This window comes from Dendropsophus ebraccatus, chromosome 14, assembly GCF_027789765.1.
Source record: "Dendropsophus ebraccatus isolate aDenEbr1 chromosome 14, aDenEbr1.pat, whole genome shotgun sequence".
In the NCBI taxonomy this organism is placed as follows: Eukaryota; Metazoa; Chordata; class Amphibia; order Anura; family Hylidae; genus Dendropsophus; species Dendropsophus ebraccatus.
The window spans coordinates 53,140,039-53,156,097 of record NC_091467.1 but is presented as its reverse complement, the minus strand read 5'-3'; the positions used below and the strand labels follow the sequence as shown (position 1 = coordinate 53,156,097).

At 46.9% G+C, this 16,059-nt stretch overlaps 1 protein-coding gene across 2 annotated transcripts in view; it reads right to left on the bottom strand.

Moving 5' to 3' along the window:
* Positions 1-230: 230 nt before the first annotated feature.
* Positions 231-16,059, bottom strand: part of COL9A3 (collagen type IX alpha 3 chain) — a 48,844-nt gene continuing 33,015 nt past the window's right edge. For both annotated transcript variants that reach the window (XM_069952124.1, XM_069952125.1), the window contains 12 exons: positions 15,968-16,021; positions 15,688-15,741; positions 14,525-14,578; positions 13,480-13,551; positions 12,504-12,539; positions 11,911-11,955; positions 9,627-9,659; positions 9,034-9,180; positions 7,780-7,834; positions 7,212-7,394; positions 2,421-2,498; positions 231-1,119 (listed from right to left, as the gene is read on the bottom strand). In XM_069952124.1, coding sequence (XP_069808225.1) covers positions 938-1,119; positions 2,421-2,498; positions 7,212-7,394; positions 7,780-7,834; positions 9,034-9,180; positions 9,627-9,659; positions 11,911-11,955; positions 12,504-12,539; positions 13,480-13,551; positions 14,525-14,578; positions 15,688-15,741; positions 15,968-16,021 — 993 coding nt within the window. In that variant the 3' untranslated portion in view covers positions 231-937. The remainder of the gene's footprint in view (positions 1,120-2,420; positions 2,499-7,211; positions 7,395-7,779; positions 7,835-9,033; positions 9,181-9,626; positions 9,660-11,910; positions 11,956-12,503; positions 12,540-13,479; positions 13,552-14,524; positions 14,579-15,687; positions 15,742-15,967; positions 16,022-16,059) is intronic.

The window sequence follows — 16,059 nt, the reverse complement described above, 5'->3', positions numbered from 1 at the left end:
TAAATTTGCTCATCTCTACCCATAACATTAATTTACATTAGTCCACATTTAAAGGTTCTACCAGGAATACTGTTACAAAGAAAAGTTAAGGTTGTACAAGTGTAACGTTGTAGTAGTAGTAGCTATAGTAGTAATACCTCCATATAAACACTAACCTGCCCCTGTGTATCCACCATTGTGCTGTTAATAAATTGTGAATGTCTTGACCAGGTCTTTTCTGGGTGGTGAAAGTGGCTTTATTCAGTCATTACATCAGATGAAGCAACAGGCTTTATTGTACATACAAGTCACCAAAATAAATACTAATAGTCTTCGAATCGCTGATATTCACAAGGTTTGCAGCCATTTTATTTTGTCCAGTACGTGAGGGCAGTGCGCCAAAATAGGACATCATATGCACATGACTTAAAAAACGGACTCTTTATTTTTACAACACATCATACAGTACTTGTCTAGGTCTTGGAGATGGGTAGATTACAACATGTTTCAGCCACACTGCAAGTGGTGGAGTAGGGTTCTCAGAATGGAAAGATGAAACCCATTGGTCTTCCATGGAATTTTCTATCTATGTACACTTACCTCTAGCAAGGCTAGACTGCAAGAGGGATGGGTTTCCTTGGTCTTGGGATGTTGGAACCTGACATAAAGGGCGAGCTACGTGCCAAAATTCTGGCTGAAAGGAGGGTTGAGGAAATGGGGGGTGGGGGTGGGTCCAGAGAGGTAAGAAAGGGTAATAGTGAACTTAAAAAAAAAAAAAAAAATTGTTTAGAATACTTTAATTCAGATGTTCTCCAGTTTTGGTGGAGCTGGTACACAACTCCGTTCTTATTTTTTTTCTTGAAGGTCCACCTCCCTGAAGGTCTTGTAGGGGGAGGGCTTTCATACAATAGAGCGCTATATTAAATAGACAGTTCCTTCTCTATGTTCATTGTGGTCTTTACGACTTTTTGGAACCAGATTTTGCTGCAGAGACTGCACCTTGGCAAGCGGATGTGTCACATATTCCAGGAGTTCCTTGAGCTCCCACTGTACCAGCTCTTCCAGGCTCACCAGGGTAACCAGGCTCACCATGGGCACCATCCCGGCCGTCTCTGCTTGTTCCTGGTACTCCTTGTGGACCTGAAAATATAGCAAAGGGCCTTGTAGAAATCATCCCACTACGTAAAGCTTAGAGATATGGATTAAAGTGTACCTTTGAAGAAGGTGATTTTAACGCTGCCCCCCCCCCCCCCCATAGCACACAGCTTTATCTCATTCTCTCCAGAGCTGGGCTGTTAACCAGTTATATAATCACAGGCATTAGATTTCACTTCTCTGACCTCTACTTTTTGAGCTTATGCACAAGATAAAATGAGGGGGAGAGGGAGATCATACTGCATAACTGTAGTCATCCAGCAAGAGATACACTGGTATTTGTAAAATAGACAGCTGCTCTAAGCTTGACAGGTGGTAGGAGATGAGAAGGAAGCCTTATTTTACCTTTCAGGAACAGTGCAGATCATCTGAATCACGCTCTTCCCCTCTCCTGTACATAGCAAATGCTAAGCCCCACCCCTACTTCTTAAAAAGTGTCCTGATCTAGCTGTTACTAAAGACATTTTTTCAATGACAATAGACAGTGGATGGCAGATTTCAGAGAAGTAAGATACCTAGTGGTAATTACTATAGAGCTGTTTTTCTGTAGTAAAGAATATAGATGAGTGCAAATCGAGCATGCTCAAGTCCGTTCGAATCCAAGTGTGCAACATTTGATTAGGGGTGGCTGCAGAAGTAAGATGCAGCCCTGGGGAGTCCTAGAAAACATAAATACAGCCTATGGCTATATCCATATTTTCCAGGCAGCCTTAAGGCCCCATTACATGGAACGATTATCAGCCGTTACGGCCGATAATCATCCTGTGTAATAGAACACAACGATCAGCCGACATGAACGATGTCAGCTGATCGTTGTAGTCAAACGACTCGTATAGCAACGATCTGTTGTCGTCGCTCCATGGAATAGGTGATCAGGTGATCAATCGATCACCCGGGCAGCCCCCCCATTAAGCGATCACCCTGGCAGCCCCCAGAACCCCCCCCCCCCCCCCGCAGCTCCCCGTGGCAGCACAGAGCAGGGAACGAGGAGCAAACTAGCGCTGACAGCACTCGTTTGCTCCTCATAGTTGCCCCGTGTAACAGGGGCTTTAGTGCTACATCCAACTTCTGCAGTCACTGCTAATCAAATGCTGTACACCTGGGTTTGGATGGACATGAACATGCTCGAGTTGTGCTCATCTCTAGTAAGGAATCGTTTTTGGTAAGTAAAGAGATATACAAATATTTGAGGAATCAGATATAAGATGGAGGAAAATTGTTTAAATGACAGTGACCATTTAGAGAAGAGTATGCATCGTTATTCTCCACCAATGGTATGTACATACCTTGCTCTCCTTGATCACCAGGTGGTCCATCAATGCCTCTTCCAACTTGTCCTTTGTCTCCTTTATCACCTTGATTACCTAGAACAAGAAAATAAATCAGTCAGTAAAAGAAAACCACTGTCACTTTACAATGTACTGCAAAATAATCTTACTATAACAGTAAATGAAGGATTTGAATAAATGGCAGTTCTGTTCTTTTCATAAACAGGGCTTATATGGATAGTGGTGATAGCTGCAGTCTCTGAAAGTAGCATGCAGCCACGCGTTGATAGTGAAAGCAGAGTGCAAGGAGAAGACCAGGAGCGTGGAGAGGTAATGTAGAACAGTTTAGGCCAAGGGCTGCACAGACATCTCTAACGATGTCTGTGCAGCCCTTGCTAAACAATCATCGAGCCATGTAGTAGGCTCAGTAAACGAATGCCAATCTAGCAGATTGGTGCTTTGTTTACATTATTTATCAAACCCCATTGGCTCGTGTAATAAGACCCTTACACTAGACAATTATTGTTTGAATTCCAACAATATAATGATAATTTGCACAAGAATCGTCCAGTGTGATAGGGCCCTTATTCATGTAAATAGTGCTAAATGATGTGTAATATCACACACAGGAGAGGGCTTGTGCTATTTTTAAAAGAAAGTAGCCGTCGGGAAATAACATTAATCATGCTTAGTGGCTCTAGGACCCTCAAATATTGGACAGGAAGGGCATAAACAACCTTATTATTACTCTTAGCAGACAAATGGCGTAGAAGCAAAACAATGGGGTTCTTAGCACACAATTGCTATGGCTTCACAAGTGTAGGTAGGTAGAGGGCAGGTTGAAGAAAAAGGCTAATGGTTTCTGACTTTGGCTTCAGTAATCTGTCAGATAAATCTGTCTGAAGCTTTTGAGCCCTGCACAAAAGCAGTGTACATTCGGCATATGAGCAGAACATAATCACATAATGACTCCATCCTGCTCTTTCAAGTCAGTGTGGCCGTCATGTGGCTGTCGGACCCACGTCGGGCTGCACTTCAGCATCCTCTTTTTAATGATTCCTGATGTGTAGCCTGATGTGGGGCCAAAAACGAGATGTGAACATACCCTAAGAGGCAATGCTTACCAGCAGTAGGGAGATGAAGTGATCCCGGGACACTGTGTGAGAGTAGTGTGTGGTGTTCCTGTCACTGTGTGAGAACAGTGTGTGACGTTCCTGGTGCTGTGTGAGGGCAGTGTGTGGTGTTCCTGGCGCTGTGTGAGAGCAGTGTGTGGCATTCCTGGTGCTGTGTGAGAACAGTGTGTGACGTTCCTAGTGCTGTGTGAGAGCAGTGTGTGGTGTTCCTGGTGCTGTGTGAGAGCAGTGTGTGGTGTTCCTGGTGCTGTGTGAGAACAGTGTGTGACGTTCCTAGTGCTGTGTGAGAGCAGTGTGTGGTGTTCCTGGTGCTGTGTGAGAGCAGTGTGTGGTGTTCCTGGTGCTGTGTGAGAGCAGTGTGTGGCATTCCTGGTGCTGTATGAGAACAGTGTGTGGTGTTCCTGGCGCTGTGTGAGAGCAGTGTGTGGCGTTCCTGGCGCTGTGTGAGAGCAGTGTGTGGCGTTCCTGGCGCTGTGTGAGGGCAGTGTGTGGTGTTTCTGGTGCTGTGTGAGGGTAGTGTGTGGTGTTCCTGGTGCTGTGTGAGAACAGTGTGTCGTGTTCCTGGTGCTGTGTGAGAACAGTGTGTGGTGTTCCTGGCACTGTGTGAGAGCAGTGTGTGACGTTCCTGGCGCTGTGTGAGGGTAGTGTGTGGTGTTCCTGGCGCTGTGTGAGAACAGTGTGTGGTGTTCCTGGCGCTGTGTGAGAGCAGTGGGTGTCATTCCTAGTGTTGTGTGAGAGTAGTGTGTGACGTTCCTGATGCTGTGTGAGAGTAGTGTGTGAGGTTCCTGGCACTGTGTGAGAGTAGTGTGTGGTGTTCCTGGCGCTGTGTGAGAACAGTGTGTGGTGTTCCTGGCGCTGTGTGAGAGTAGTGTGTGGTGTTCCTGGCGCTGTGTGAGAGCAGTGGGTGTCATTCCTAGTGTTGTGTGAGAGTAGTGTGTGACGTTCCTGGCACTGTATGAGAACAGTGTGTGGCATTCCTGGCGCTGTGTGAGAACAGTGTGTGGCATTCCTGGTGCTGTGTGAGAGCAGTTTGTGGTGTTCCTGGTGCTGTGTGAGAACAGTGTGTGGCGTTCCTGGTGCTGTATGAGAACAGTGTGTGGCATTCCTGGCGCTGTGTGAGAACAGTGTGTGGTGTTCCTGGCGCTGTGTGAGAGCAGTGTGTGACGTTCCTGGCACTGTGTGAGAGTAGTGTGTGAGGTTCCTGGCACTGTGTGAGAGCAGTTTGTGGTGTTCCTGGTGCTGTGTGAGGGCAGTGTGTGACGTTCCTAGTGCTGTATGAGAACAGTGTGTGGTGTTCCTGGTGCTGTGTGAGGGCAGTGTGTGACGTTCCTAGTGCTGTGTGAGAACAGTGTGTGGTGTTCCTGGTGCTGTGTGAGAGCAGTGTGTGGTGTTCCTGGCGCTGTGTGAGGGTAGTGTATGGTGTTCCTGGCACTGTGTGAGAGTAGTGTGTGACGTTCCTGGTGCTGTGTGAGGGTAGTGTGTGGTGTTCCTGGCGCTGTGTGAGAACAGTGTGTGGTGTTCCTGGCGCTGTGTGAGAGCAGTGGGTGTCATTCCCAGTGTTGTGTGAGAGTAGTGTGTGACGTTCCTGGCACTGTGTGAGAGTAGTGTGTGAGGTTCCTGGCACTGTGTGAGAGCAGTGTGTGGTGTTCCTGGTGCTGTGTGAGAGCAGTGTTTGGCATTCCTAGTGCTGTGTGAGAGTAGTGTGTGACGTTCCTGGTGCTGTGTGAGAGCAGTGTGTGGTGTTCCTGGCGCTGTGTGAGAGCAGTGGGTGACGTTCCTGGTGTTGTGTCAGGGCAGTGTGTGGCATTCCTGGCGCTGTGTGAGAGAAGTGTGTGGCGTTCCTGGCGCTGTGTGAGAGCAGTGTGTGACGTTCCTAGTGCTGTGTGAGAGCAGTGTGTGTTTTTCCAGGTGCTGTGTGAGAGCAGTGTGTGGTGTTCCTGATGCTGTGTGAGAGCAGTGTGTGACGTTCCTGGCGCTGTGTGAGGGCAGTGTGTGGCATTCCTGGCGCTGTGTGAGAAGTGTGTGGCGTTCCTGGCGCTGTGTGAGGGCAGTGTGTGGCATTCCTGGTGCTGTGTGAGAGTAGTGTGTGGCATTCCTGGTGCTGCGTGAGGGCAGTGTGTGTTTTTCCAGGTGCTGTGTGAGGGCAGTGTGTGGTGTTCCTGGCGCTGTGTGAGGGCAGTGTGTGGTGTTCCTGGCGCTGTGTGAGGGCAGTGTGTGGTGTTCCTGGCGCTGTGTGAGGGCAGTGTGTGGTGTTCCTGGTGCTGTGTGAGAGCAGTGTGTGACATTCCTGGTGTTGTGTGAGGCTGTGTGTGGCATTCCTGGTGCTGTGTGAGAGAAGTGTGTGGCGTTCCTGGCGCTGTGTGAGAGCAGTGTGTGACGTTCCTGGCGCTGTGCGAGAGTAGTGTGTGGCATTCCTGGTGCTGTGTGAGGGCAGTGTGTGTTTTTCCAGGTGCTGTGTGAGGGCAGAGTGTGGCGTTCCTGGCGCTGTGTGAGGGCAGAGTGTGGTGTTCTTGGCGCTGTGTGAGGGCAGAGTGTGGCGTTCCTGGCGCTGTGTGAGAACAGTGTGTGGTGTTCCTGGCGCTGTGTGAGGGCAGAGTGTGGCGTTCCTGGCGCTGTGTGAGAACAGTGTGTGGCTTTCCAGGTGCTGTGTGAGAACAGTGTGTGGTGTTCCTGGCGCTGTGTGAGGGCAGAGTGTGGCGTTCCTGGCGCTGTGTGAGGGCAGAGTGTGGTGTTCTTGGCGCTGTGTGAGGGCAGAGTGTGGCGTTCCTGGCGCTGTGTGAGAACAGTGTGTGGCGTTCCTGGCGCTGTGTGAGAACAGTGTGTGGTGTTCCTGGCGCTGTGTGAGGGCAGAGTGTGGCGTTCCTGGTGCTGTGTGAGAGTAGTGTGTGGCGTTCCTGGTGCTGTATGAGAACAGTGTGTGGTGTTCCTGGCGCTGTGTGAGGGCAGAGTGTGGCGTTCCTGGCGCTGTGTGAGAACAGTGTGTGGTGTTCCTGGCGCTGTGTGAGGGCAGAGTGTGGCGTTCCTGGCGCTGTGTGAGGGCAGTGTGTGGCATTCCTGGCGCTGTGTGAGAACAGTGTGTGGCGTTCCTGGCGCTGTGTGAGAACAGTGTGTGGTGTTCCTGGCGCTGTGTGAGGGCAGAGTGTGGCGTTCCTGGAGCTGTGTGAGAACAGTGTGTGGCTTTCCAGGTTCTGTGTAAGAACAGTGTGACCAGCATATATGGCTGGTCCTGTGAGAAGAGAAACTTACGGCAATAAAGAAGTTGCATAAGATAAACTGGGTTTGGCATACTGGCGATATGCACTGGCGTGCTAGCACTAGCAGGTTAGTTGATTTTATCAATTGACAAAATATAAGTTCTGATTAATAGATCTCTCCCTACACCCAATCAGGGAGATATTTATCAATCAAGGCTGGTGAGGAAAATGAAGTGGCCAGGGACCTCCCCAAAGTTGGGGCAGCATGTAGGACAGCATGTGTGGAGTTACTTTAAAAAGCGATATCATAAAGACAGATAATTTTTTATTATATATAATAGTTTCATGGAAGCGCCCCCTTAAGAAGATTTTGTCTTCATAGAAATATCATCTCCCCCCTTACAGTTTTCTGCCTCTATTAATATCAGATATTATGGAAACCAAAGACCATGATGATCTTGAAGAATGCTGCCGGCCCTTACCTCTTGGACCTGGAGCCCCTAAATCCCCAGTCGGCCCTCTGTATCCTGGGGGTCCACGACCACCTTGATGCCCTACAAGTCCAGGAGAACCTTGTGTTCCGGGTGGTCCAGCAGGGCCTGGTCGACCAACCATACCTGGAGCCAAGGGTCTTCTTAGATTAGCTGCTAGCTGTGCAATTTGATCTGCAAGGACATGGAGTAAAGAAGGATGGAATACATCATCTTTAGATGGGGACACATGTGTAGCTAGCCCCCTCTATAGGTATCCTCCTAGGTAGGAGGTAGCCCCTCTACAGGTATCCTTTAGTGTCTTATTTATATGTAGTCAACCATGGTGCTCAACAAGGACCACCTAACAATATCTCCAGGTATGCTAAGACATAGATATATTCCAAAAAAAACCTTGGAACTCCTGATGATGAAGAGGGGCCAAGAAAGACTTGTCTGTACTGCCCATGGTGGTGCCCAAGAAGTAGACACTTGAGTTCCAAATCATGGACCCAGCCACATCCAGCTTTAGACACTGCAACCAGACATTTAGCGCAAGCTCCTGAGCCGAATCACTTACCATTGATCATTCCACCACACAACTCCCGGATATGCTGCTCACTTGCCAGCTTGCCCTAAAACACAAAAAACATCTACTGTAAAGCATGACTGGTAAAAGAGTAAGCTGAACAGGCCAGATTAATGGGACCCTGATCCAAGTAAGATTTATTCTAGTCTTGGTCTTTTTGTGGACAAGGGCTATGAATACTTTTATAACCAATGCCAATCATTTTATTAGTTGTCCACAGGATAGGTATAAAGTGTTTGGTGAGTGGGGTTTGACCGCTGGGACCCCCCAATAAGGAGGGTCCTGTGTTCGATCAAATGGAATTAGTGGAGGTCAAGAACGCATGTTGCTCTATTCAAAGGTGACAGTGGTGTCATTGATGGCGGTGAAAACACTTGGATATCTCTGGTAAGTTTATAGGGTTTGAATTGGCAGCAAAAGGAGCAGACAGGGAACCCCTGTTCTCTTGATCCGTGGTGGTCCTAGTGATCACACCCCCACCAATCAGATGCTTATTACCTATTGTGTTAATAGGTTTGGCAAATTCCACTTTGATTACCAAGACAGATGTACAATATATAAATTTCCTTGCTTTAAAGGGTCATTCCGATCTCATAAAGATGGCTTCCTGACCATTTTCATAAGCTACATAAACAGAAATGCTTGTGTAAAAACTGTGTAACTCCTCACTTTGGCTGTTTTCGGCTACCCGACCACCGGAAAAAGGCCAGAGGGGAAGCAGTCTTTACTAGAGATGATCGAACATCGGGAATTGTTAGGTTCGATAGAACTCGAACCTTTGTCATTCCCTAGGCTGTATCCCTGTTTTCCAGGCGGTACTCGGGCTTGCTCCACCTTCCCCACGGAACGGAAAGGCATCAGGAATCAAATGATGAAGGTTCGAGAAGGTTCGAGTTCGTTCAAACCTAACATTTCCCGATGTTCGATCATCTCTAGTCTTTACAAGATGGGAATACCTCCTAAAATTTTAGAGGGCTATTTCAAAAGGAGTCTCATGCAGAAGTATTGGCACTTTATGGCAAATGATGTGTTCTGTTCTTACATGAGACATTCACACTACAAGAGACTTTTACTTTCTCTGGTGGGGGTGTTAGTTGCATGGTTTGGGAGGCAGGGGAAGTGGTGGACGACATTTCATTTGCTATAAGGACATATTACATAGACTAGTCTGGAGTAACTAGACAACCATATTGGTGGCTTCTCCAGCAGTCCTGGTAACAAAGATGTCTACAGGAAGTTACTTACAGGGACGCCAGTTTTTCCGGTGATGCCAGGGACTCCTTGTTCTCCTTGGAAACCCATTGGACCTGGTGGGCCGGGGACTCCTGGTACGCCAGAGGTGCCATTGGGTCCAGAGATACCTTTAGGGCCGGGTTCACCTCTCACTCCTGACTGATAGGAAGACAAGGAACGCCATGAGAGTAAGAAGCAAAAAAAAGGGACAACTATGCACCACCCAAAGCCCAGTGCTATGGCCAGCTGTACACTGCTGAATGACATTGAGATGAGGTGGGGGAATATGTTATAAGTCATTTCAATAGATTTGTACATGTCTGGTATTATACTGATTGTCACATATTGTGGCTTCTACTATTGTTATTACTATGCTGGCACTGCTGATTGCCATACTGCAAGGGAGGATACTAAAGAGGAGGAATCTGCCCCATATGTTCCTTAGAATATGTAGCATGCTTAACTGTAGACCCCACCAGGCATCTCTCATGTGTCCTAACTTAATAGGGAGCGCTATTAGAGACGCTGGCATTGAATGGTAAAGTCTGAAAGGGCTCCTGTCACTTTCTCACCCTAAGGGTAATTCATTCGTAAAACTTTCTTACCTCTCCCTTCTGTCCAACTGGACCAAATGGTCCCTATAAAACACAAAAAGAGGAAATGAGCAACGTCTTTAATTTCTTAGATGATAGAGATGACTACACAACATGGAGGCAGCCATTGTCTGTATTCATCATTTCAGTAGGAACCATTGAAATTCCAGGTAAGAGGTACAGGATGCCTCATGCCTCCATGGTCTCTTTAGTGATAACAGTGATCATACATGTGTTATATCATGTACAGTAACAAACAAAATAATACTATACCCAGACAGACATTGGATTGCTGCAGATGTAATGATTACAGGTGTAGGCATCAGCTTCTGCCAAAAGAGGGCGGAAAAGGACTTCCCCTGCTAGCTCATCTAAAGGCTCTCAGAGGCTACTTCTGGGTAGTGTACATCCCAGTAAGAGACTGGTGACTACTATATATGGCTCTGTGACACACTCAAAAGTATTTTACCTAGTTGACAGGCTTTGAGAGGGGGACATAACTGGACATCATTTCAATGAACTGTGCCATCTAGACCACCGAGCTGTTAGGAGATGTAGTGAGTAGTAGATGTAGGGAGTATTGGTTAAATGAGGGCACACTTTATGGACAGGCTCTAGAGGCCTTAGACAGACATCAGTAGATGACTGTTTGAATTCCCGATAAGTACAAGCAGCTCCTACAGTATCCTTGTCCACCATTCAGACATAGATGGCCCTTCCATTACACCCACTGTCTCTTCCAGGACCATCTCCAGACATTTAACATAAGAAGAAAATAAGCATTAATGTGTCCATTACATGTCCAGCCATTGACAGCAGCCACCATCACCTCTGTCTGCAGTGTTATTGGGAACGAGGAACCTGGACAGCTATGGACCTAAGCCATATTGTCTTCAGTGACCAACCCAGGTTCTGTTTGGGATCAAATGACAGGTTGGACTATGGAGCCACATGGTGAGACCCTCAATGCTGCCTGTATTATGGAGTGACACACTGCCCCCTGCTGGTGTGATGATGTAGAGGACACACTGCCCCCTGCTGGTGTGATGAGCCCTCTCCTGGTATGAGGATGTGGAGGACACACTGCCCCCTGCTGGTTTGGTGATGTGCAGGACACACTACCACACCACGTTTTTCAGCTTCTTAACAATGTACTGGATAAGAAAAAGGCATATGCACAGGTATAGTCACCCAAAGTGCTCAAAGTACAAGATCAAGGATGCAATCCAAGGTAAGCACAGTCTTTTTTAGCTCAAGCTGAGCTCCACATGTGGCTGTCCCATCTGGGGTGTCAGAATTGAGATGATACTGCCAGTTTGTAGTTTTGCACACTAGCAGCGTCATCTCAGCCCTGAAGTTGGGATTGACAAGCTCCCAGTTTTGCACCACACTAAGGGACGGCTTTAGCAGTTGTAATTGCAAAGAGGACACACTTCCCCCTGCTGTTGTGATGTTATGGAAGAAACACTGTCCCTTGCTGGTGTGATGATGTGGGGAGGACACACTTCCCCTTGCTGGTGTGATGATGTGAGGAGGACACACTTCCCCTTGCTGGTGTGATGATGTGAGGAGGACACACTTCCCCTTGCTGGTGTGATGATGTGGGGAGGACACACTTCCCCTTGCTGGTGTGATGATGTGAGGAGGACACACTTCCCCTTGCTGGTGTGATGATGTGGGGAGGACACATTGCCCTATGCTGGTGTGATGATGTAGGATCCATCGCATACAACAGTGGTCATTCCTAGTAGTGATACCAGGATACTAACAGCTCAGTGATATGTGCAGGATAATGCTCCCCACACACAAGGGTTTCCAGGAATGTCTCCTCTGTTTGCCCGGTCACCAGAGTTATCACAGATCGGCATTTATGGCACCAGCTGTGACACCAGCAACCTACAAGTGTGAAGGATCTATAGGCTGTAACATCTGTGGTGTATGTGCTGCAGGATGCCAAACAGATCCTGTATCCTCTATGTACCACTGTATCAAATCTTGTATCCAGGCGAGAGGTGCCCAACCATATCTTATCTTTTATCCAGGCTAGAAGTGCCTAACTGTATCTCATCTGCCAACTGTATCTCATCATGTATCTAGGCTAAAGGTGCCAAACAGGGTACTATAGCCTCCTCACAATATAAATCATTACATCACACATAGAAAATTTAATTCAACAACTGGGTGTTGTGTTCTGTTTTGTTTTGTTTTTTCAGCGATTGTCGATCAATCTCTCCTGCCACCTCTATGGGAGGACAAGTTCCCCGGTGGAGTTTACGCTGGACTCTAAAATACTTACCATCTCTCCCTTGTCTCCTGGAAGTCCATCAGATCCAGCAATGCCCTGAAAATAAATGAAAAAATTAGGCTTAAAGGAGACAAATTTCCACTGGTCAGCTGATCATTCATATGCTGATATAGCGGGACTGTTATGGCGGCAGTGTTTGGCACTGGTATGCTATTTACTTCCCTGGCACTGTTTTGGAGCGCTCTGATGCTGTTTGGGAGCGTTATAGGGACTGTCTGGCTGCTGCTATTCAGGTGGGTCTATCGGCAGTAACTATTTGTAGACTTTCTGACTGGCATGGTTATAGAGCAATCCACGTGTTATTGTGTTGGAGCACCCTGATACAGTTACGGAGGGCACTATGCTTACTATGCATTACTCTGCATACTGATTTGAGTGTGGTCTGTATTTAGGGTGGGGCCTATGTATATATTCATCAGCATGTTCTGATTTTAGAATGGCTCACAAGGCATGCCTCTATGTATGGTGGCCATATTGGTTGTCACTTAGCTTCACCTTTTATTGTTTTGTAGGATGGGACAGTGTAGAGCGAATAGGGTTTCTTAAGGTTCCTCAGTAACACTGTGGCCTCTAGTCTAGCTCACCTGGTTGCCTTTGGGGCCGGCAGCTCCAACAGGACCCTAGGGAAGAGAACATAATGAGGTTAATCCGAGGCTTCCGTCAGACATTCCTTCACAGTGTGTGTCACTGAGTAATGGAGGGTTAATGAAGGATTAGAGTCCAGACCCCTCACTAGGTGTCAGGGGTGATCATTCTGGATGGTTGGATTAGGATATACTGTAGTTCACAAATTGGCTCCTGTGACACAGAACTGGTAAATGTCCATACAGATTGCGACCAAGATTGGGAATGCTTATTCCTATAAACGTTCATTTGGCCAATAATCGGCCTATGTAAAAGGGCCTCATCTCACGTATGACATGTAGCCATATTCATATGTAACCCCTGTACCCTCCGATGTTTTTTTCGGTCTCCTATGTGGTCTTAGTTCGCCTCTTCCTTTTAAGTTTAGTTCAGGAGTAATTGCAAAAAGCAAAGCAAATGTAGCAGGAGGTGCTGCAGTCGGGAGGGGAATTATAACATCATCAGTGACTTGTTGTGGTCGGTTTGAGAGGTGCATACTTGACCAGGATACAATAAAGACTTACTGTATTCCGGGAAACATGGAACCTACGGATGGGGAAACCCTGTAGTGGACTCTTTCCCCGCCTGGCATCATGTATCAATCTTCGTGGCACTGTAATGACACAGTCGTGCGGCTGCTTCATTACATTGCTGCGAACAATCAAACACTTTCCCCGCTCCCGGCATCATACTGATACATCATGCCCAGCAGGGAAAGACTCCACTACAGGGCTTCCCCATCTGTAGGTTCCATATTTCATAAAACGTGGGACTTAGCCCCAAGTCACTGAATCCGGGAGTATACAGCACCACAAGGGACTCATGACCAGGATCCAGACCATCAGATGGGGCATCTCCATAGCAGACATCATTCTATAAAGTAAAATACATACATATTATTGATTAAAAAACCCTATAATCCAGGAATTCTCTTACCCGTTCTCCAAATCCACCACGGATTCCAGTAGGCCCAGGTAAGCCGGGGTCACCCATGTTGCCCTTTGGACCCTGAGCAAAATATGGAAAAATTAAGAAAAAATACAGTCTATGTAAAAAAAAATCACCCCTGTTTCATCCCTACTGTAGACCTGCTTCAATGTCCCATCATAATAAGAACTATAAAGCCCAAAAACTGCAAAGTCCCACGTCTAATGAACAGAAGAAGAGAAAAGAGAAAGATGACATGTAGGAATAACACCATGGATCGGTGGAAGAAATATTCCAATGTTGGTGGGCTAGTTGGTGGGATAGTTGGTGGTGCCTACTAGCCCACCAACTTTGGAATATTTCTTCCTCCGCTCCATGGTGTTACATCTCTTCAGATTGGGGGTTCCCCACTTTTATGTATTTTTTCTGGTGTTACCAGGCTCCGCTGCTATCAGTTTTGTAGATTGTTTGTTTTTATGTATTTTTTAATAGCATTATAGTATTTAAATAGCATTATCTATTTTCTTTACACTTGACAGTTACAGCGGATAATTGCTAGGTGTAATAGCTAGTGTTAAAAAGGAACGATCAGCTGACATGTACGTTGTCAGCTGATCCTTGTCTTTCAACATGTTGAAGAAAAACTTCAATGATAAAGATGGTCTGCACCATGCCACAGGAGCAGCGTCAGCACACTACTGCTATCTCCCCTTCCACAGCTCCCCACATGTAATAGCGCTAGCAGCAAATGGGGGGAATAAGGAGCAATTGCTGATCTGACAGGTCGGCGCTCGATTGCACCTCCTGATCGGCCTGTGTAATAGGGTCTTTCATCTTTCTATTTTTTTATTTTTTTCGGTTGAATGTCCATTCATAATATGGTTACCCCAGTACTGTGGTAATGTGGCTCAGGCTGAGGTTACATAGTGATGCATCCATGTCATCATATAGCCCTAGTTGTGATGGTATCTTCGGCACATACAATGCACAGTACACATCCTGGCTGTCTACTCCAGGGTCAATTCTATAGGAAATCAGTATTGTGGTCACTGACCTGGAAACCACGAACACCGGCAGCTCCAATAGGTCCTTGCAGACCAACAACACCCTGCAGAGACAAATACATTATATATTACTTGGTCCCACCGCAGCGGATACACAGCTTTGACCACTGAGGTCGACTAAACTTAATAAACAGTAAACTGCCCTGTTTGGCCTATGAGTCATACAAGAAACACACACAGCATTTATGAGGCCCCATTGGGTCTTGGAGCCCGAAGCTGTAGTTGACACAGAAAGGAAGATTTATTAAGACTGGCGTATGTATACGCCAGTCTTATATAAAGCCCCGGAGCAGGTGTCAATTTTTGTTACATCTGATGTTAGTTTATATCTGATGTAAACCTTGAAAAATAAGGCATGGGAGGAGGCCACCCCTCTTTCCCGCTCCACACCTGCCTACCCATCAGGGGCGCATATTTAGTAGATGTGCCCCTAATTGTTTTCCGTATGGGCTGATATAGCAGTAGTCCCCAACATGAAGCCTTTAAATGTCATGGCAACATGGGAAAAATGCTTTTATAATAGGTTGGAGACAATGGCCACTCAAGATATGAATGGCATGAAGGGCCAAAGTAGCTATGGGTTTTCCTGCCCCACCATGGAGTGATGGTGTCAAATTGGAGGAAACCGAGGACACTTTAAGTTTCATGAATTTTCATCTCCATCTGTGAAGGCCAGAAAAACATTTCCGGGATCTTGATCGAGTTTATGACCAAATAACCTATGGGTCTATTGAGGTCCTTCAGCTTCGGCTAGTGAACTACTAAAATACTGTAAATCTGGTGTATTATGTCATCATGACCAAATAAAATGACCATGAGAGCTGGATTTGAAGTCCTTGAAGCTAAGGCTCTTCATGGTTCCTGTCTTCACCCTATAGGAACCAATGTTGGATCCTTGTATAGAGTTTTAAGTGGTACCCACTTATCACTACGCTGAACCCTAGCCATTGGTTGGATGTCTCGCCTTAAGTAATGTCATTAAGCATCCCTGTTGACCATCCTCCCCATCCAGCCACCTAGCCGTATCATATCCATATATATGGTCTACTCCAAGCTCCATTCTGAGGCATCCACAGCTGCTCCTCTACATGGCAGTGCAGCAGATGGATCAACATTAGGTTACAGACCATCAGAAACCATGGTGTGCACTTACAGCTCCTCCTCTGGGTCCAGCCTCTCCTCTCTCTCCTGGAGGTCCAGCTTCACCCTGGAACATAAGACAAACCTCATGACTTAGCTGGGAGGAATACAACCAAACGGCATAGGACTTCAACTGTATTACTTGGGTCCTCCTTGACTCCCAAAAAAACCCTTGTATTGGTTATAGGGCCTACATACAGATGGTTAGAATGATGGGGGTTATCCTACTGGATCTATATACTGTCAGGGAGTGTGAACAGATGCATTTACATTGGGTGTTGGTGGATACATACGGGAATACCTGGCTCTCCAGAGGGTCCGGCTTCTCCTAGTTCTCCATGGCTGCCCTGAAACAGGAAAAGTGGTCAAGAATCTTATGTCTAGA